Source organism: Salvelinus alpinus, chromosome 21, assembly GCF_045679555.1.
Source record: "Salvelinus alpinus chromosome 21, SLU_Salpinus.1, whole genome shotgun sequence".
NCBI classification, from domain to species: Eukaryota; Metazoa; Chordata; class Actinopteri; order Salmoniformes; family Salmonidae; genus Salvelinus; species Salvelinus alpinus.
The window spans coordinates 47,854,484-47,874,877 of record NC_092106.1 but is presented as its reverse complement, the minus strand read 5'-3'; the positions used below and the strand labels follow the sequence as shown (position 1 = coordinate 47,874,877).

The following is a 20,394-nucleotide window of genomic DNA, read 5'->3' as shown; positions in this document are numbered from 1 at the left end:
TGTTATTCCCAGTCACTGTGGTCCTCTCCTCTCAGTGGAGCAGTACCATGTTATTCCCAGTCACTGTGGTTCTCTCCTCTCAGTGGAGCAGTACCATGTTATTCCCAGTCACTGTGGTCCTCTCCTCTCAGTGGAGCAGTACCATGTTATTCCCAGTCACTGTGGTCCTCTCCTCTCAGTAGAGCAGTACCATGTTATTCCCAGTCACTGTGGTCCTCTCCTCTCAGTAGAGCAGTACCATGTTATTCCCAGTCACTGTGGTTCTCTCCTCTCAGTGGAGCAGTACCATGTTATTCCCAGTCACTGTGGTCCTCTCCTCTCAGTGGAGCAGTACCATGTTATTCCCAGGCACTGTGGTTCCCTTCTCTCAGTGGAGCAGTACCATGTTATTCCCAGTCACTGTGGTCCTCTCCTCTCAGTAGAGCAGTACCATGTTATTCCCAGTCACTGTGGTCCTCTCCTCTCAGTAGAGCAGTACTATGTTATTCCCAGTCACTGTGGTCCTCTCCTCTCAGTGGAGCAGTACCATGTTATTCCCAGTCACTGTGGTCCTCTCCTCTCAGTGGAGCAGTACCATGTTATTCCCAGTCACTGTGGTCCTCTCCTCTCAGTAGAGCAGTACCATGTTATTCCCAGTCACTGTGGTTCTCTCCTCTCAGTGGAGCAGTACCATGTTATTCCCAGTCACTGTGGTCCTCTCCTCTCAGTGGAGCAGTACCATGTTATTCCCAGTCACTGTGGTCCTCTCCTCTCAGTGGAGCAGTACCATGTTATTCCCAGTCACTGTGGTTCCCTTCTCTCAGTGGAGCAGTACCATGTTATTCCCAGTCACTGTGGTCCTCTCCTCTCAGTGGAGCAGTACCATGTTATTCCCAGTCACTGTGGTCCTCTCCTCTCAGTGGAGCAGGACCATGTTATTCCCAGTCACTGTGGTCCTCTCCTCTCAGTGGAGCAGTACCATGTTATTCCCAGTCACTGTGGTCCTCTCCTCTCAGTGGAGCAGTACCATGTTATTCCCAGTCACTGTGGTCCTCTCCTCTCAGTGGAGCAGTACCATGTTATTCCCAGTCACTGTGGTTCTCTCCTCTCAGTGGAGCAGTACCATGTTATTCCCAGTCACTGTGGTCCTCTCCTCTCAGTGGAGCAGTACCATGTTATTCCCAGTCACTGTGGTCCTGTCCTCTCAGTGGAGCAGTACCATGTTATTCCCAGTCACTGTGGTCCTCTCCTCTCAGTGGAGCAGTACCATGTTATTCCCAGTCACTGTGGTCCTCTCCTCTCAGTGGAGCAGTACCATGTTATTCCCAGTCACTGTGGTCCTCTCCTCTCAGTGGAGCAGTACCATGTTATTCCCAGTCACTGTGGTCCTCTCCTCTCAGTGGAGCAGTACCATGTTATTCCCAGTCACTGTGGTCCTCTCCTCTCAGTGGAGCAGTACCATGTTATTCCCAGTCACTGTGGTCCTCTCCTCTCAGTGGAGCAGTACCATGTTATTCCCAGTCACTGTGGTTCTCTCCTCTCAGTGGAGCAGTACCATGTTATTCCCAGTCACTGTGGTCCTCTCCTCTCAGTGGAGCAGTACCATGTTATTCCCAGTCACTGTGGTCCTCTCCTCTCAGTGGAGCAGTACCATGTTATTCCCAGTCACTGTGGTCCTCTCCTCTCAGTGGAGCAGTACCATGTTATTCCCAGTCACTGTGGTCCTCTCCTCTCAGTGGAGCAGTACCATGTTATTCCCAGTCACTGTGGTTCTCTCCTCTCAGTGGAGCAGTACCATGTTATTCCCAGTTACTGTGGTTCTCTCCTCTCAGTGGAGCAGTACCATGTTATTCCCAGTCACTGTGGTTCTCTCCTCTCAGTGGAGCAGTACCATGTTATTCCCAGTCACTGTGGTCCTCTCCTCTCAGTGGAGCAGTACCATGTTATTCCCAGTCACTGTGGTCCTCTCCTCTCAGTGGAGCAGTACCATGTTATTCCCAGTCACTGTGGTCCTCTCCTCTCAGTGGAGCAGTACCATGTTATTCCCAGTCACTGTGGTTCCCTTCTCTCAGTGGAGCAGTACCATGTTATTCCCAGTCACTGTGGTCCTCTCCTCTCAGTGGAGCAGTACCATGTTATTCCCAGTCACTGTGGTCCTCTCCTCTCAGTGGAGCAGGACCATGTTATTCCCAGTCACTGTGGTCCTCTCCTCTCAGTGGAGCAGTACCATGTTATTCCCAGTCACTGTGGTCCTCTCCTCTCAGTGGAGCAGTACCATGTTATTCCCAGTCACTGTGGTCCTCTCCTCTCAGTGGAGCAGTACCATGTTATTCCCAGTCACTGTGGTTCTCTCCTCTCAGTGGAGCAGTACCATGTTATTCCCAGTCACTGTGGTCCTCTCCTCTCAGTGGAGCAGTACCATGTTATTCCCAGTCACTGTGGTCCTGTCCTCTCAGTGGAGCAGTACCATGTTATTCCCAGTCACTGTGGTCCTCTCCTCTCAGTGGAGCAGTACCATGTTATTCCCAGTCACTGTGGTCCTCTCCTCTCAGTGGAGCAGTACCATGTTATTCCCAGTCACTGTGGTCCTCTCCTCTCAGTGGAGCAGTACCATGTTATTCCCAGTCACTGTGGTCCTCTCCTCTCAGTGGAGCAGTACCATGTTATTCCCAGTCACTGTGGTCCTCTCCTCTCAGTGGAGCAGTACCATGTTATTCCCAGTCACTGTGGTCCTCTCCTCTCAGTGGAGCAGTACCATGTTATTCCCAGTCACTGTGGTCCTCTCCTCTCAGTGGAGCAGTACCATGTTATTCCCAGTCACTGTGGTTCTCTCCTCTCAGTGGAGCAGTACCATGTTATTCCCAGTCACTGTGGTCCTCTCCTCTCAGTAGAGCAGTACCATGTTATTCCCAGTCACTGTGGTCCTCTCCTCTCAGTGGAGCAGTACCATGTTATTCCCAGTCACTGTGGTCCTCTCCTCTCAGTGGAGCAGTACCATGTTATTCCCAGTCACTGTGGTCCTCTCCTCTCAGTGGAGCAGTACCATGTTATTCCCAGTTACTGTGGTTCTCTCCTCTCAGTGGAGCAGTACCATGTTATTCCCAGTCACTGTGGTTCTCTCCTCTCAGTGGAGCAGTACCATGTTATTCCCAGTCACTGTGGTCCTCTCCTCTCAGTGGAGCAGTACCATGTTATTCCCAGTCACTGTGGTCCTCTCCTCTCAGTGGAGCAGTACCATGTTATTCCCAGTCACTGTGGTTCTCTCCTCTCAGTGGAGCAGTACCATGTTATTCCCAGTCACTGTGGACCTCTCCTCTCAGTGGAGCAGTACCATGTTATTCCCAGTCACTGTGGTTCTCTCCTCTCAGTGGAGCAGTACCATGTTATTCCCAGTCACTGTGGTCCTCTCCTCTCAGTGGAGCAGTACCATGTTATTCCCAGTCACTGTGGTCCTCTCCTCTCAGTGGAGCAGTACCATGTTATTCCCAGTCACTGTGGTCCTCTCCTCTCAGTGGAGCAGTACCATGTTATTCCCAGTCACTGTGGTCCTCTCCTCTCAGTGGAGCAGTACCATGTTATTCCCAGTCACTGTGGTCCTCTCCTCTCAGTGGAGCAGTACCATGTTATTCCCAGTCACTGTGGTTCTCTCCTCTCAGTGGAGCAGTACCATGTTATTCCCAGTCACTGTGGTCCTCTCCTCTCAGTGGAGCAGTACCATGTTATTCCCAGTCACTGTGGTCCTCTCCTCTCAGTGGAGCAGTACCATGTTATTCCCAGTCACTGTGGTCCTCTCCTCTCAGTGGAGCAGTACCATGTTATTCCCAGTCACTGTGGTTCTCTCCTCTCAGTGGAGCAGTACCATGTTATTCCCAGTCACTGTGGTTCTCTCCTCTCAGTAGAGCAGTACCATGTTATTCCCAGTCACTGTGGTCCTCTCCTCTCAGTGGAGCAGTACCATGTTATTCCCAGTCACTGTGGTTCTCTCCTCTCAGTGGAGCAGTACCATGTTATTCCCAGTCACTGTGGTCCTCTCCTCTCAGTGGAGCAGTACCATGTTATTCCCAGTCACTGTGGTCCTCTCCTCTCAGTGGAGCAGTACCATGTTATTCCCAGTCACTGTGGTCCTCTCCTCTCAGTGGAGCAGTACCATGTTATTCCCAGTCACTGTGGTTCTCTCCTCTCAGTGGAGCAGTACCATGTTATTCCCAGTCACTGTGGTCCTCTCCTCTCAGTGGAGCAGTACCATGTTATTCCCAGTCACTGTGGTTCTCTCCTCTCAGTGGAGCAGTACCATGTTATTCCCAGTCACTGTGGTTCTCTCCTCTCAGTGGAGCAGTACCATGTTATTCCCAGTCACTGTGGTTCTCTCCTCTCAGTAGAGCAGTACCATGTTATCCCCAGTCACTGTGGTCCTCTCCTCTCAGTGGAGCAGTACCATGTTATTCCCAGTCACTGTGGTTCTCTCCTCTCAGTGGAGCAGTACCATGTTATTCCCAGTCACTGTGGTCCTCTCCTCTCAGTGGAGCAGTACCATGTTATTCCCAGTCACTGTGGTCCTCTCCTCTCAGTGGAGCAGTACCATGTTATTCCCAGTCACTGTGGTTCTCTCCTCTCAGTGGAGCAGTACCATGTTATTCCCAGTCACTGTGGTCCTCTCCTCTCAGTGGAGCAGTACCATGTTATTCCCAGTCACTGTGGTCCTCTCCTCTCAGTGGAGCAGTACCATGTTATTCCCAGTCACTGTGGTCCTCTCCTCTCAGTGGAGCAGTACCATGTTATTCCCAGTCACTGTGGTTCTCTCCTCTCAGTGGAGCAGTACCATGTTATTCCCAGTCACTGTGGTCCTCTCCTCTCAGTGGAGCAGTACCATGTTATTCCCAGTCACTGTGGTTCTCTCCTCTCAGTGGAGCAGTACCATGTTATTCCCAGTCACTGTGGTTCTCTCCTCTCAGTGGAGCAGTACCATGTTATTCCCAGTCACTGTGGTTCTCTCCTCTCAGTAGAGCAGTACCATGTTATTCCCAGTCACTGTGGTCCTCTCCTCTCAGTGGAGCAGTACCATGTTATTCCCAGTCACTGTGGTCCTCTCCTCTCAGTGGAGCAGTACCATGTTATTCCCAGTCACTGTGGTCCTCTCCTCTCAGTAGAGCAGTACCATGTTATTCCCAGTCACTGTGGTCCTCTCCTCTCAGTGGAGCAGTACCATGTTATTCCCAGTCACTGTGGTCCTTTCCTCTCAGTGGAGCAGTACCATGTTATTCCCAGTCACTGTGGTCCTCTCCTCTCAGTGGAGCAGTACCATGTTATTCCCAGTCACTGTGGTTCTCTCCTCTCAGTGGAGCAGTACCATGTTATTCCCAGTCACTGTGGTTCTCTCCTCTCAGTGGAGCAGTACCATGTTATTCCCAGTCACTGTGGTTCTCTCCTCTCAGTGGAGCAGTACCATGTTATTCCCAGTCACTGTGGTCCTCTCCTCTCAGTGGAGCAGTACCATGTTATTCCCAGTCACTGTGGTCCTCTCCTCTCAGTGGAGCAGTACCATGTTATTCCCAGTCACTGTGGTTCTCTCCTCTCAGTGGAGCAGTACCATGTTATTCCCAGTCACTGTGGACCTCTCCTCTCAGTGGAGCAGTACCATGTTATTCCCAGTCACTGTGGTTCTCTCCTCTCAGTGGAGCAGTACCATGTTATTCCCAGTCACTGTGGTCCTCTCCTCTCAGTGGAGCAGTACCATGTTATTCCCAGTCACTGTGGTCCTCTCCTCTCAGTGGAGCAGTACCATGTTATTCCCAGTCACTGTGGTCCTCTCCTCTCAGTGGAGCAGTACCATGTTATTCCCAGTCACTGTGGTCCTCTCCTCTCAGTGGAGCAGTACCATGTTATTCCCAGTCACTGTGGTCCTCTCCTCTCAGTGGAGCAGTACCATGTTATTCCCAGTCACTGTGGTTCTCTCCTCTCAGTGGAGCAGTACCATGTTATTCCCAGTCACTGTGGTCCTCTCCTCTCAGTGGAGCAGTACCATGTTATTCCCAGTCACTGTGGTCCTCTCCTCTCAGTGGAGCAGTACCATGTTATTCCCAGTCACTGTGGTCCTCTCCTCTCAGTGGAGCAGTACCATGTTATTCCCAGTCACTGTGGTTCTCTCCTCTCAGTGGAGCAGTACCATGTTATTCCCAGTCACTGTGGTTCTCTCCTCTCAGTAGAGCAGTACCATGTTATTCCCAGTCACTGTGGTCCTCTCCTCTCAGTGGAGCAGTACCATGTTATTCCCAGTCACTGTGGTTCTCTCCTCTCAGTGGAGCAGTACCATGTTATTCCCAGTCACTGTGGTCCTCTCCTCTCAGTGGAGCAGTACCATGTTATTCCCAGTCACTGTGGTCCTCTCCTCTCAGTGGAGCAGTACCATGTTATTCCCAGTCACTGTGGTCCTCTCCTCTCAGTGGAGCAGTACCATGTTATTCCCAGTCACTGTGGTTCTCTCCTCTCAGTGGAGCAGTACCATGTTATTCCCAGTCACTGTGGTCCTCTCCTCTCAGTGGAGCAGTACCATGTTATTCCCAGTCACTGTGGTTCTCTCCTCTCAGTGGAGCAGTACCATGTTATTCCCAGTCACTGTGGTTCTCTCCTCTCAGTGGAGCAGTACCATGTTATTCCCAGTCACTGTGGTTCTCTCCTCTCAGTAGAGCAGTACCATGTTATTCCCAGTCACTGTGGTCCTCTCCTCTCAGTGGAGCAGTACCATGTTATTCCCAGTCACTGTGGTTCTCTCCTCTCAGTGGAGCAGTACCATGTTATTCCCAGTCACTGTGGTCCTCTCCTCTCAGTGGAGCAGTACCATGTTATTCCCAGTCACTGTGGTCCTCTCCTCTCAGTGGAGCAGTACCATGTTATTCCCAGTCACTGTGGTTCTCTCCTCTCAGTGGAGCAGTACCATGTTATTCCCAGTCACTGTGGTCCTCTCCTCTCAGTGGAGCAGTACCATGTTATTCCCAGTCACTGTGGTCCTCTCCTCTCAGTGGAGCAGTACCATGTTATTCCCAGTCACTGTGGTCCTCTCCTCTCAGTGGAGCAGTACCATGTTATTCCCAGTCACTGTGGTTCTCTCCTCTCAGTGGAGCAGTACCATGTTATTCCCAGTCACTGTGGTCTTCTCCTCTCAGTGGAGCAGTACCATGTTATTCCCAGTCACTGTGGTTCTCTCCTCTCAGTGGAGCAGTACCATGTTATTCCCAGTCACTGTGGTTCTCTCCTCTCAGTGGAGCAGTACCATGTTATTCCCAGTCACTGTGGTTCTCTCCTCTCAGTAGAGCAGTACCATGTTATTCCCAGTCACTGTGGTCCTCTCCTCTCAGTGGAGCAGTACCATGTTATTCCCAGTCACTGTGGTTCTCTCCTCTCAGTGGAGCAGTACCATGTTATTCCCAGTCACTGTGGTCCTCTCCTCTCAGTGGAGCAGTACCATGTTATTCCCAGTCACTGTGGTTCTCTCCTCTCAGTGGAGCAGTACCATGTTATTCCCAGTCACTGTGGTTCTCTCCTCTCAGTGGAGCAGTACCATGTTATTCCCAGTCACTGTGGTTCTCTCCTCTCAGTAGAGCAGTACCATGTTATTCCCAGTCACTGTGGTCCTCTCCTCTCAGTGGAGCAGTACCATGTTATTCCCAGTCACTGTGGTCCTCTCCTCTCAGTGGAGCAGTACCATGTTATTCCCAGTCACTGTGGTCCTCTCCTCTCAGTAGAGCAGTACCATGTTATTCCCAGTCACTGTGGTCCTCTCCTCTCAGTGGAGCAGTACCATGTTATTCCCAGTCACTGTGGTCCTCTCCTCTCAGTGGAGCAGTACCATGTTATTCCCAGTCACTGTGGTCCTCTCCTCTCAGTGGAGCAGTACCATGTTATTCCCAGTCACTGTGGTTCTCTCCTCTCAGTGGAGCAGTACCATGTTATTCCCAGTCACTGTGGTTCTCTCCTCTCAGTGGAGCAGTACCATGTTATTCCCAGTCACTGTGGTTCTCTCCTCTCAGTGGAGCAGTACCATGTTATTCCCAGTCACTGTGGTCCTCTCCTCTCAGTGGAGCAGTACCATGTTATTCCCAGTCACTGTGGTCCTCTCCTCTCAGTGGAGCAGTACCATGTTATTCCCAGTCACTGTGGTTCTCTCCTCTCAGTGGAGCAGTACCATGTTATTCCCAGTCACTGTGGACCTCTCCTCTCAGTGGAGCAGTACCATGTTATTCCCAGTCACTGTGGTTCTCTCCTCTCAGTGGAGCAGTACCATGTTATTCCCAGTCACTGTGGTCCTCTCCTCTCAGTGGAGCAGTACCATGTTATTCCCAGTCACTGTGGTCCTCTCCTCTCAGTGGAGCAGTACCATGTTATTCCCAGTCACTGTGGTCCTCTCCTCTCAGTGGAGCAGTACCATGTTATTCCCAGTCACTGTGGTCCTCTCCTCTCAGTGGAGCAGTACCATGTTATTCCCAGTCACTGTGGTCCTCTCCTCTCAGTGGAGCAGTACCATGTTATTCCCAGTCACTGTGGTTCTCTCCTCTCAGTGGAGCAGTACCATGTTATTCCCAGTCACTGTGGTCCTCTCCTCTCAGTGGAGCAGTACCATGTTATTCCCAGTCACTGTGGTCCTCTCCTCTCAGTGGAGCAGTACCATGTTATTCCCAGTCACTGTGGTCCTCTCCTCTCAGTGGAGCAGTACCATGTTATTCCCAGTCACTGTGGTTCTCTCCTCTCAGTGGAGCAGTACCATGTTATTCCCAGTCACTGTGGTTCTCTCCTCTCAGTAGAGCAGTACCATGTTATTCCCAGTCACTGTGGTCCTCTCCTCTCAGTGGAGCAGTACCATGTTATTCCCAGTCACTGTGGTTCTCTCCTCTCAGTGGAGCAGTACCATGTTATTCCCAGTCACTGTGGTCCTCTCCTCTCAGTGGAGCAGTACCATGTTATTCCCAGTCACTGTGGTCCTCTCCTCTCAGTGGAGCAGTACCATGTTATTCCCAGTCACTGTGGTCCTCTCCTCTCAGTGGAGCAGTACCATGTTATTCCCAGTCACTGTGGTTCTCTCCTCTCAGTGGAGCAGTACCATGTTATTCCCAGTCACTGTGGTCCTCTCCTCTCAGTGGAGCAGTACCATGTTATTCCCAGTCACTGTGGTTCTCTCCTCTCAGTGGAGCAGTACCATGTTATTCCCAGTCACTGTGGTTCTCTCCTCTCAGTGGAGCAGTACCATGTTATTCCCAGTCACTGTGGTTCTCTCCTCTCAGTAGAGCAGTACCATGTTATTCCCAGTCACTGTGGTCCTCTCCTCTCAGTGGAGCAGTACCATGTTATTCCCAGTCACTGTGGTTCTCTCCTCTCAGTGGAGCAGTACCATGTTATTCCCAGTCACTGTGGTCCTCTCCTCTCAGTGGAGCAGTACCATGTTATTCCCAGTCACTGTGGTCCTCTCCTCTCAGTGGAGCAGTACCATGTTATTCCCAGTCACTGTGGTTCTCTCCTCTCAGTGGAGCAGTACCATGTTATTCCCAGTCACTGTGGTCCTCTCCTCTCAGTGGAGCAGTACCATGTTATTCCCAGTCACTGTGGTCCTCTCCTCTCAGTGGAGCAGTACCATGTTATTCCCAGTCACTGTGGTCCTCTCCTCTCAGTGGAGCAGTACCATGTTATTCCCAGTCACTGTGGTTCTCTCCTCTCAGTGGAGCAGTACCATGTTATTCCCAGTCACTGTGGTCCTCTCCTCTCAGTGGAGCAGTACCATGTTATTCCCAGTCACTGTGGTTCTCTCCTCTCAGTGGAGCAGTACCATGTTATTCCCAGTCACTGTGGTTCTCTCCTCTCAGTGGAGCAGTACCATGTTATTCCCAGTCACTGTGGTTCTCTCCTCTCAGTAGAGCAGTACCATGTTATTCCCAGTCACTGTGGTCCTCTCCTCTCAGTGGAGCAGTACCATGTTATTCCCAGTCACTGTGGTCCTTTCCTCTCAGTGGAGCAGTACCATGTTATTCCCAGTCACTGTGGTCCTCTCCTCTCAGTAGAGCAGTACCATGTTATTCCCAGTCACTGTGGTCCTCTCCTCTCAGTGGAGCAGTACCATGTTATTCCCAGTCACTGTGGTCCTCTCCTCTCAGTGGAGCAGTACCGTGTTATTCCCAGTCACTGTGGTCCTCTCCTCTCAGTGGAGCAGTACCATGTTATTCCCAGTCACTGTGGTTCTCTCCTCTCAGTGGAGCAGTACCGTGTTATTCCCAGTCACTGTGGTTCTCTCCTCTCAGCGCTGTTGGGTCTGGATTTTGGGGCACAAAGAAATGCTTTGATAATTTGCTCTGTCGTTTTTCCTTTTTTGCACCTGTTGTTGGTTTGGTTCTCTTAACCCTTCTGTTTACTGTTTACTTTTTGTTTTGGCTCCATTGTCTTCATTTACGTTCACTGCAACATGCCTGACCGGTTTGCATGTGAGATATGCAGCAACCAGTTTCATTTTGTTTTAAAAGAAGGTGTCTTGTTTGTTTCTACTGGTAGGAATACCCCCCCCTCTATCTCTCTATATATATATATATGTACTGTATCTCTATCTCTCTCTATATATATATGTACTGTATCTCTATCTCTCTCTATATATATATGTACTGTATCTCTATCTCTCTCTATACATATGTACTGTATCTCTATCTCTCTCTATATATATGTACTGTATCTCTATCTCTCTCTCTATATATATATGTACTGTATCTCTATGTCTCTCTCTATATATATATGTACTGTATCTCTATGTATCTCTCTCTATATATATGTACTGTATCTCTATGTCTCTCTATCTCTCTCTCTATATATATATATGTACTGTATCTCTCTATCTCTCTCTCTCTCTCTATATATATATATGTACTGTATCTCTCTATCTCTCTCTCTCTCTATATATATATGTACTGTATCTCTATGTCTCTCTATATATATATGTACTGTATCTCTCTATCTCTCTCTCTATATATATATGTACTGTATCTCTCTATCTCTCTATATATATATGTACTGTATCTCTCTATCTCTCTCTCTCTCTATATATATATGTACTGTATCTCTCTATCTCTCTCTCTCTCTATATATATATGTACTGTATCTCTCTATCTCTCTATATATATATGTACTGTATCTCTCTATCTCTCTCTCTCTCTATATATATATGTACTGTATCTCTATGTCTCTCTATATATATATGTACTGTATCTCTCTATCTCTCTCTCTATATATATATGTACTGTATCTCTCTATCTCTCTATATATATATGTACTGTATCTCTCTATCTCTCTCTCTCTCTATATATATATGTACTGTATCTCTCTATCTCTCTCTCTCTCTATATATATATGTACTGTATCTCTATGTCTCTCTCTCTATATATATATATGTACTGTATCTCTCTATCTCTCTCTATATATATATATGTACTGTATCTCTATGTCTCTCTCTCTATATATATATTTACTGTATCTCTATGTCTCTCTCTCTATATATATATGTACTGTATATCTCTCTCTCTATATATATATGTACTGTATCTCTATCTCTCTCTCTATATATATGTACTTTATCTCTATCTCTCTATCTCTCTCTATATATATATATGTACTGTATCTCTATCTCTCTATCTCTCTATATATATATGTACTGTATATCTCTCTCTCTATATATATATGTGCTGTATCTCTATCTCTCTCTCTATATATATGTACTTTATCTCTCTATCTCTCTCTATATATATATGTACTGTATCTCTATCTCTCTCTATATATATATGTACTGTATCTCTATCTCTCTCTCTATATATATATGTACTGTATCTCTATCTCTCTCTATATATATATGTACTGTATCTCTATCTCTCTCTATATATATATATGTACTGTATCTCTATCTCTCTATCTCTCTATATATGTACTGCATCTCTATCTCTCTATCTCTCTATATATATATGTACTGTATCCCTATGTCTCTCTCTCTATATATATATGTACTGTATCTCTATCTCTCTCTATATATAAATGTACTGTATCTCTATCTCTCTCTCTATATATATATGTACTGTATCTCTATCTCTCTCTATATATATATATATGTACTGTATCTCTATGTCTCTCTCTCTATATATATATGTACTGTATCTCTATCTCTCTCTATATATATATGTACTGTATCTCTATCTCTCTCTATATATATATGTACTGTATCTCTATCTCTCTCTATATATATATGTACTGTATCTCTATCTCTCTCTCTATATATATATGTACTTTATCTCTATGTCTCTCTCTCTATATACAGTATATATGTACTGTATCTCTATGTCTCTCTCTCTCTATATATATATATATATGTACTGTATCTCTATGTCTCTCTCTCTCTATATATATATATGTACTATATCTCTATGTCTCTCTCTCTATATATATATACAGTTGAAGTCGGAAGTTTACATACACCTTAGCCAAATACATTTAAACTCCGTTTTTCACAATTCCTGACATTTAATCCTAGTAAAACATTCCCTGTCTTAGGTCAGTTAGGATCACAACTTTATAATAAGAATGTGAAATGTCAGATTGAATAGTAGAGAGAATTATTTATTTCAGCTTTTATTTCTTTCATCACATTGCCAGTGGGTCAGATTCAATTAGTATTTGGTAGCATTGCCTTTAAATTGTTTAACTTGGGTCAAACGTTTCGGGTAGCCTTCCACAATCTTCCCACATTAAGTTGGGTGAATTTTGGCCCATTCCTCCTGACAGAGCTGGTGTAACTGAGTCAGGTTTGTAGGCCTCCTTGCTCGCACTTGCTTTTTCAGTTCTGCCCACAAATTTTCTATAGGATTGAGGTCAGGGCTTTGTGATGGCCACTCCAATACCTTGACTTTGTTGTCCTTAAGCCATTTTGCCACATCTTTGGAAGTATGCTTGGAGTCATTGTCCATTTGGAAGACCCATTTGCAACCAAGCTTTAACTTCCTGACTGATGTCTTGAGATGTTGCTTCAATATATCCACATCATTTTCCTACCTCATTAAGCCTTCTATTTTGTGAAGTGCACCAGTCCCTCCTGCAGCAAAGCACCCCCACAACATGATGCTGCCACCCCTGTGCTTCATGGTTGGGATGGTGTTCTTCGGCTGGCAAGCCTCCCCCTTTTTCCTCCAAACATAACGATGGTCATTATGGCCAAACAGTTCTATTTTTGTTTCATCAGACCAGAGGACATTTCTCGAAAAAGTATGATCTTTGTCCCCATGTGCAGTTGCAAACCATAGTCTGGCTTTTTTATTGCGGTTTTGGAGCAGTGGCTTCTTCCTTGCTGAGTGGCGTTTCAGGTTATGTCGAAATAGGACTCATTTTACTGTTGATATTGATACTTTTGTACCTGTTTCCTCCAGCATCTTCACAAGGTCCTTTGCTGTTGTTCTGTGATTGATTTGCACTTTTCGCACCATAGTACGTTCATCTCTAGGAGACAGAACGCGTGTCCTTCCTGAGCGGTATGACGGCTGCGTGGTCCCATGGTGTTTATACTTGCATACTATTGTTTGTACAGATGAACGTGGTACCTTCAGGCATTTGGAATTGCTCCCAAGGATGAACCAGACTTGTGGAGGTCTACAATTTTTTTCTGAGGTCTTGGCTGATTTCTTTTGATTTTCCCATGATGTCAAGCAAAAAGGCACAGAGTTTGAAGGTAGGCCTTGAAATACATCCACAGGTACACCTCTAATTGACTCAAATTATGTCAATTAGCATATCAGAAGCTTCTAAAGTCATGACATAATTTTCTGGAATTTTCCAAGCTGTTTAAAGGCACAGTCAACTTAGTGTATGTACATTTCTGACCCACTGGAATTGTGATACAGTGAATTATAAGTGAAATAATCTGTCTGTAAACAATTGTTGGAAAAATGACTTGTGTCATGCACAAGTAGATGTCCTAACCGACTTGCCAAAAGTATAGTTTGTTAACAAGAAATCTGTGGAGTGGTTGAAAAATGAGTTTTATTGACTCCAACCTAAGTGTATGTAAACTTCCCACTTCAACTGTATATATATTTTTGATTGATTTCTTTGCTCTGATTTAGTTTTTCCTCTTTCTCTGTTCGTGCAGTCGTTTTTTCTGCAATGCTGTTCACTGCAATTCTTCACTAACCCCCGTCGTCCCCTCGTCCCTTCCATTGTGACGACTAGGTCCTGTGGGGTTCCGCAGTAGTAGAGACATGGACAACACTTTGGTTCCTACCCTGTTACAGTATTGTTATGTCAACACCCGGGAGTGTATACCAAAAACCCTAAAATCACTTCCTGTTGAACTTTGAACTCGCATAGCCCAACAAAAAATAAAAATTCTAGGGAGTCCGAATACGGGATCTCCTTTTCCAGGCAGCATTTTATGTTTGGTTATGTTTTATCGTTTTGATTTCTTGTTTTTTTTTGCGGAACAACCAAAGAACAGCTACTCATATTTATAACAGGTAATCTGCTCCACCCTGAAGAATTAAGGTGAAGAGCATTTTTTTGATGTTGATGTTTTTATGATTCTTTCTTTGTATTTTTAACCCTTAATGGACATTTAGTTGTTTTCTTTTTGTTCCTGTTTTGGCATTTGGCTTTTTTTTGTCGTCACCTTCTGGCTTTATGCTTTATGCTTCCTGCTTCCTGCATGGCCTGAGAACCCCGCTGCCCTGTCTCTCTCCTCCTGCATGGCCTGAGAACCCCGCTGCCCTGTCTCTCTCCTCATGTCCTTCTCCTCCTCCTCTCCCCCTCTCCTTTCCTCTCCTCTCCTAATGTCGTTTTTGGTCTTTTTTGTAGAGACAGTTTGTGCTCTGTGTCTTCTCTCTGACTGGGCTCTATAAGCATGCCTTCCCAGCATCCTCTCTGCCTGGCCTAATCCCCCAGCATGCTCTGCTCTCGCTTCCCAAAACGTCTTCTTATTCAATTCCACGTTTTTGTTTATTCTCAATATAATGTTTTTGTGTTTTATGATGTTTGTCTGACTCACTTATGGATAACCATATACATACAGTGCCTTCAGGAAGTATTCACACCCCATTACTTTTTCCACATTTTGTTGTCTTGCAGCCTGAATTTAAAATTGATTACATGGATATATTTTGTCACTGGCCTACACACAATACCCCAAAAATGTCAAAGTGGAATTATGTTTTCAGGAATGTTTACAAATGAATAAAAATGAAAATCTGAAATGTTTTGAGTCAATAAGTATTCAACCCCTTTGTTATGGCGATTTCTAAATACATTCAGGAGTCAACATTTTCTTAACAAGTCACATAAGTCACATGGACTCACTCTGTATGCAATAATTAACATACCTCACCTTGGGGCGGCAGCGTAGCCTAGTGGTTAGAGTGTAGAGGCGGCAGCGTAGCCTAGTGGTTAGAGTGTAGAGGCGGCAGCGTAGCCTAGTGGTTAGAGCGTTGGACTAGTAACCGAAAGGTTGAAAGATCAAATCCCCGAGCTGACAAGGTACAAATATGTTGTTCTGCCCCTGAACAAGGCAGTTAACCCACTGTTCCCCGGTAGGCCGTCAATGAAAATAAGAATGTGTTCTTAACTGACTTGCCTAGTTAAATAAAGGTAAAAAAAAATATATATATCTCTGTACCCCACACAAACAATTATCTGTAAGGCCCCTCAGTTGAGCAACCACAAAGACCAGGGAGGTTTTCCAATGCCGGTCAAAGGGCACCTATTGGTAGATGTATAAATTCAAATAAGACATTGAATGTCCCTTTGATCATTAATTACACTTTGGATGGTGTATAAATACATCCAGTCACTATAAAAATACAGGCGTCCTTCCTAACTCAGTTGCCAAAGAGGAAGGAAACCGCTCAGGGATTTCACCATGAGGCCAATGGTGACTTTAAAACAGTTACGGAGTTTAATGGCTTTGATAGGAAAAAACTGAGGATGGATCGACAACATTGTAGTTACTCCACAATAAATGAATAGAAGAAAACCTGTACAAAATGAAAATATTCCAAAACATGCATCCTGTTTGCAACAAGGCACTAAAGTAAATCTGTGAAAAATTTGGCAAAGAAATGTACTTTTTGTCCTGAATACAAAGCGTTATATTTGGGGCAAATCCAACACAACACGTCACTGAGTACCTTTCATATAAGGACAATTACCTAAAACACAAAGCCAAATATACACTTGAGTTTCTTACCAAGACGACGTTGAATGTTACTGAGTGGCCTAGTTACAGTTTTGACTTAAATCTAAAATATATGGCAACACTTGAAAATGTCTGTCTAGTAATGTCTGTCTAGTAATGAACAACGAACAACTTGACAGTTGTTCGTTGTTCATTAAATATTCAGCAAATATTGTACAATCCAGGTGTGCAAAGCTCTTAGAGACTTACCCAGAAAGACTCACAGCTCTTAGAGACTTACCCAGAAAGACTCACAGCTCTTAGAGACTTACCCAGAAAGACTCACAGCTGTAATCGCTGCCAAAGGTGATTCTAACATGTATTGACTCAGGAGTGTAAATACTTATGTAAATGAACAGTTTCTGTATTTAATTTTCAATACATTTGCAAAAATGTTTAAAAAAAACATGTTTTCACTTTGTCATTATGGGATATTGTTTGTAGATGGATGAGAAAACAACTCATTGTGATCCATTTTGAATTCAGGCTGTAACACAACAAAATGTAGAAATAAGTCAAAGGGTATGAATACTTTCTGAAGGCACTGTAAAATGTACACCTCATACATCTATGTGAGCAATGTAAGCTAAATTAAATATACAATATTTGAAAGAGTCATTTGAATCTGATATCGACAAAGAGAGAAATCTCTCTCTCCCTGAATCGATGTCTTGGTTGAGTTAGAGCCTGGACAACAGATCATGTCATTCTAGCCAGACAAGAGATTTTGTTTTATTTAGCCAATAAGGAAACCAATGACACGTTCTGGACGCAGCCAACAGGTTAGTTTACAGCCTAGTCTCAGAGCACCTTAAGAGTGATTCTCTGTCCCTCATCATTTTATCTATTTTCCTTGCTGTTGTCTTCCCCCTTGTTCCATCACTTTCTCTCTCTCTCTCATCCCTCACTCTCTCCCTTCTCTCCCTATCTCTCCATCACCCTCTCCCTCCATCCCTCTCTCTTCCCCTCCCTTTCTCTCACCCCACCTCTATCCCTCTCTCCCCCTTTCCATTCCCCCTTCTCCATCCTTCTCTCACCCCACTCTAACCCCCCTCTCTCCATCCCTCTCTCTCCATCCCCCTCCACCTCTCTCCCTTCTCTCTCCATCCTCTTTCCCCCCCTCCATTCCTCTCTCTCCATCCCCCCTTCCCCTCTCACCCTCCCTCTCCCCACCCCCCCTCTCTCCCCTCTCTCTTCATTCTTCTCTCACCCCCCTCTCCATCCCCCCTCTCTCATCCCTCTTTCTCACCCTCCCTCTCCATCCCTCTCTCTCACCCTCTCCATCCCTCTCTCTCCATCCCTCTCTCTCACCCTCTCCATCCCTCTCTCTCCATCCCTCTCTCTCATCCCTCTCTCACCCTCTCCATCCCTCTCTCCATCCCTCTCTCTAACCCTCTCTCTCCATCCCTCTCTCTCACCCTCTCCATCCCTCTCTCTCCATCCCTCTCTCTCTCACCCTCTCTCTCACCCTCTCCATCCCCCCTCACCCTCCAGACCATGGGGAGATGATGGACATCCAGGGAGCCTATATGGGAGGCAGCCCGTCGTCATGGCAGCAGGGAGCAGAGTGCACCAGTCACATGTCGTCATGTCTGCCTTGCTCCGCAGGGGGCAGTAACGTCTCATTGGAATACCCAGCAGGCTGCACCTGCATCCACGACCGGTGAGAATACACACACACACACACACATACACACACACACACACACACACACACACACACACACACACACACACACACACACGCACACACACGCACACACACACACGCACACACACACACGAACACACGCATGGACTCACACGTGCACATACACGTACACTCCTGCAGAGAATGGATCACATCATTAATTGATAACCTGAAATCATGCTATCACAATCTCATCGCTGTATGTGTGTCCTGTCTCCAGGAGCCCTCTGAAGATGCTGTGCCAGAATATGAAAAGGCAGATCGTCTCCAGGGCCTTCTACGGATGTAAGTCTGTCTGTGTTCTCTCTCTCAGAGTTGTTTGTTTCTCAGTTCCTATGGCATAAAGGAAGAGACCAGTTCCTATGGCGTAAAGGAAGAGACCAGTTCCTATGGCGTAAAGGAAGAGACCAGTTCCTATGTCGTAAAGGAAGAGACCAGTTCCTATGGCGTAAAGGAAGAGACCAGTTCCTATGGCGTAAATGAAGAGACCAGTTCCTATGGCGTAAAGGAAGAGACCAGTTCCTATGGCGTAAAGGAAGAGACCAGTTCCTATGTCGTAAAGGAAGAGACCAGTTCCCATGGCGTAAAGGAAGAGACCAGTTCCTATGGCGTAAAGGAAGAGACCAGTTCCTATGTCGTAAAGGAAGAGACCAGTTCCTATGGCGTAAAGGAAGAGACCAGTTCCTATGGCGTAAAGGAAGAGACCAGTTCCTATGTCGTAAAGGAAGAGACCAGTTCCTATGGCGTAAAGGAAGAGACCAGTTCCTATGGCGTAAAGGAAGAGACCAGTTCCTATGGCGTAAAGGAAGAGACCAGTTCCTATGGCGTAAAGGAAGAGACCAGTTCCCATGGCTTAAAGGAAGAGACCAGTTCCTATGGCATAAAGGAAGAGACCAGTTCCCATGGCGTAAAGGAAGAGACAAGTTCCTATGGCGTAAAGGAAGAGACCAGTTCCCATGGCGTAAAGGAAGAGACCAGTTCCTATGTCGTAAAGGAAGAGACCAGTTCCTATGTCGTAAAGGAAGAGACCAGTTCCCATGGCGTAAAGGAAGAGACCAGTTCCCATGGCGTAAAGGAAGAGACCAGTTCCTATGGCATAAAGGAAGAGACCAGTTCCCATGGCGTAAAGGAAGAGACCTCCTGTCTTCTTTCATGTCTTTCTTTCTCTCAACTCCTTCCTTCCCTTTTCTTTCCCTTCTTCTTTCTCTCAACTCCTTCCTTCCCTTTTCTTTCCCTTCTTCTTTCTCTCCACACCTGTCTCTTGTCCCTCCCTCCCTGCAGGGCTGGCCTACTGTCGACACCTGTCCACGGTCCGTACCCACTTGTCAGCACTGGTCAACCACAACATTGTCCCTCCTGACAAACCGTGTGAGGCGTCGGGGGGCCTGAGTAAAGACTTGTGGAGCAAGTACCAGAAAGACTGCAAGGTGGGTTAGTGGGTGGCTGCCTGGGTGGATTGGTGGATGGGAAGCTGGTTGGCTGGTTAGGTGCTGATTGGGTGAGTTTAATGTTACAGCTTGTCCTCTAGAAGGGGTCAATGCAACATAGACATCAGACTGCTTAGTCATTTATTATAATTTTATTAGGCAAGTCCGTGAAGAACAAATTCTTATTTTCAATGGCATTCTAGGAACAGTGGGTTAACTGCCTTGTTCAGGGGCAGAACAACCGAATTATACCTTGTCAGCTTAGGGATTCGATCTTGCAACCTTTCGGTTACTAGTCCAACGCTCTAACCACTAGGCTACCTCCCTCTAACCACTAGACTACCTGCCTCCTCTAACCACTAGGCTACCTGCCTCCTCTAACCACTAGACTACCTGCCTCCTCTAACCACTAGGCTACCTGCCTCCTCTAACCACTAGGCTACCTGCCTCTAACCACTAGACTACCTGCCTCCTCTAACCACTAGGCTACCTGCCTCCTCTAACCACTAGGCTACCTGCCTCTAACCACTAGGCTACCTGCCTCCTCTAACCACTAGGCTACCTGCCTCTAACCACTAGGCTACCTGCCTCCTCGAACCACTAGGCTACCTGCCTCCTCGAACCACTAGGCTACCTGCCACCTCTAACCACTAGACTACCTGCCTCCTCTAACCACTAGACTACCTGCCTCTAACCACTAGACTACCTGCCTCTAACCACTAGGCTACCTGCCTCCTCTAACCACTAGGCTACCTGCCTCCTCTAACCACTAGGTTACCTGCCTCCTCTAACCACTAGACTACCTGCCTCTAACCACTAGGCTACCTGCCTCCTCTAACCACTAGGCTACCTGCCTCTAACCACTAGGCTACCTGCCTCCTCTAACCACTAGGCTACCTGCCCCCTCTAACCACTAGGCTACCTGCCTCTAACCACTAGACTACCTGCCTCTAACCACTAGACTACCTGCCTCTAACCACTAGGCTACCTGACTCTAACCACTAGGCTACCTGCCTCCTCTAACCACTAGGCTACCTGACTCTAACCACTAGGCTACCTGCCTCCTCTAACCACTA

At 46.4% G+C, this 20,394-nt stretch overlaps 1 protein-coding gene across 2 annotated transcripts in view; it reads left to right on the top strand.

Moving 5' to 3' along the window:
• The window catches only part of LOC139548400 (small G protein signaling modulator 2-like), a 189,585-nt gene that overhangs the window by 132,448 nt on the left and 36,743 nt on the right, over nucleotides 1-20,394 (top strand). For both annotated transcript variants that reach the window (XM_071358074.1, XM_071358075.1), the window contains 3 exons: nucleotides 17,696-17,864; nucleotides 18,112-18,176; nucleotides 19,173-19,318. In XM_071358074.1, coding sequence (XP_071214175.1) covers nucleotides 17,696-17,864; nucleotides 18,112-18,176; nucleotides 19,173-19,318 — 380 coding nt within the window. The remainder of the gene's footprint in view (nucleotides 1-17,695; nucleotides 17,865-18,111; nucleotides 18,177-19,172; nucleotides 19,319-20,394) is intronic.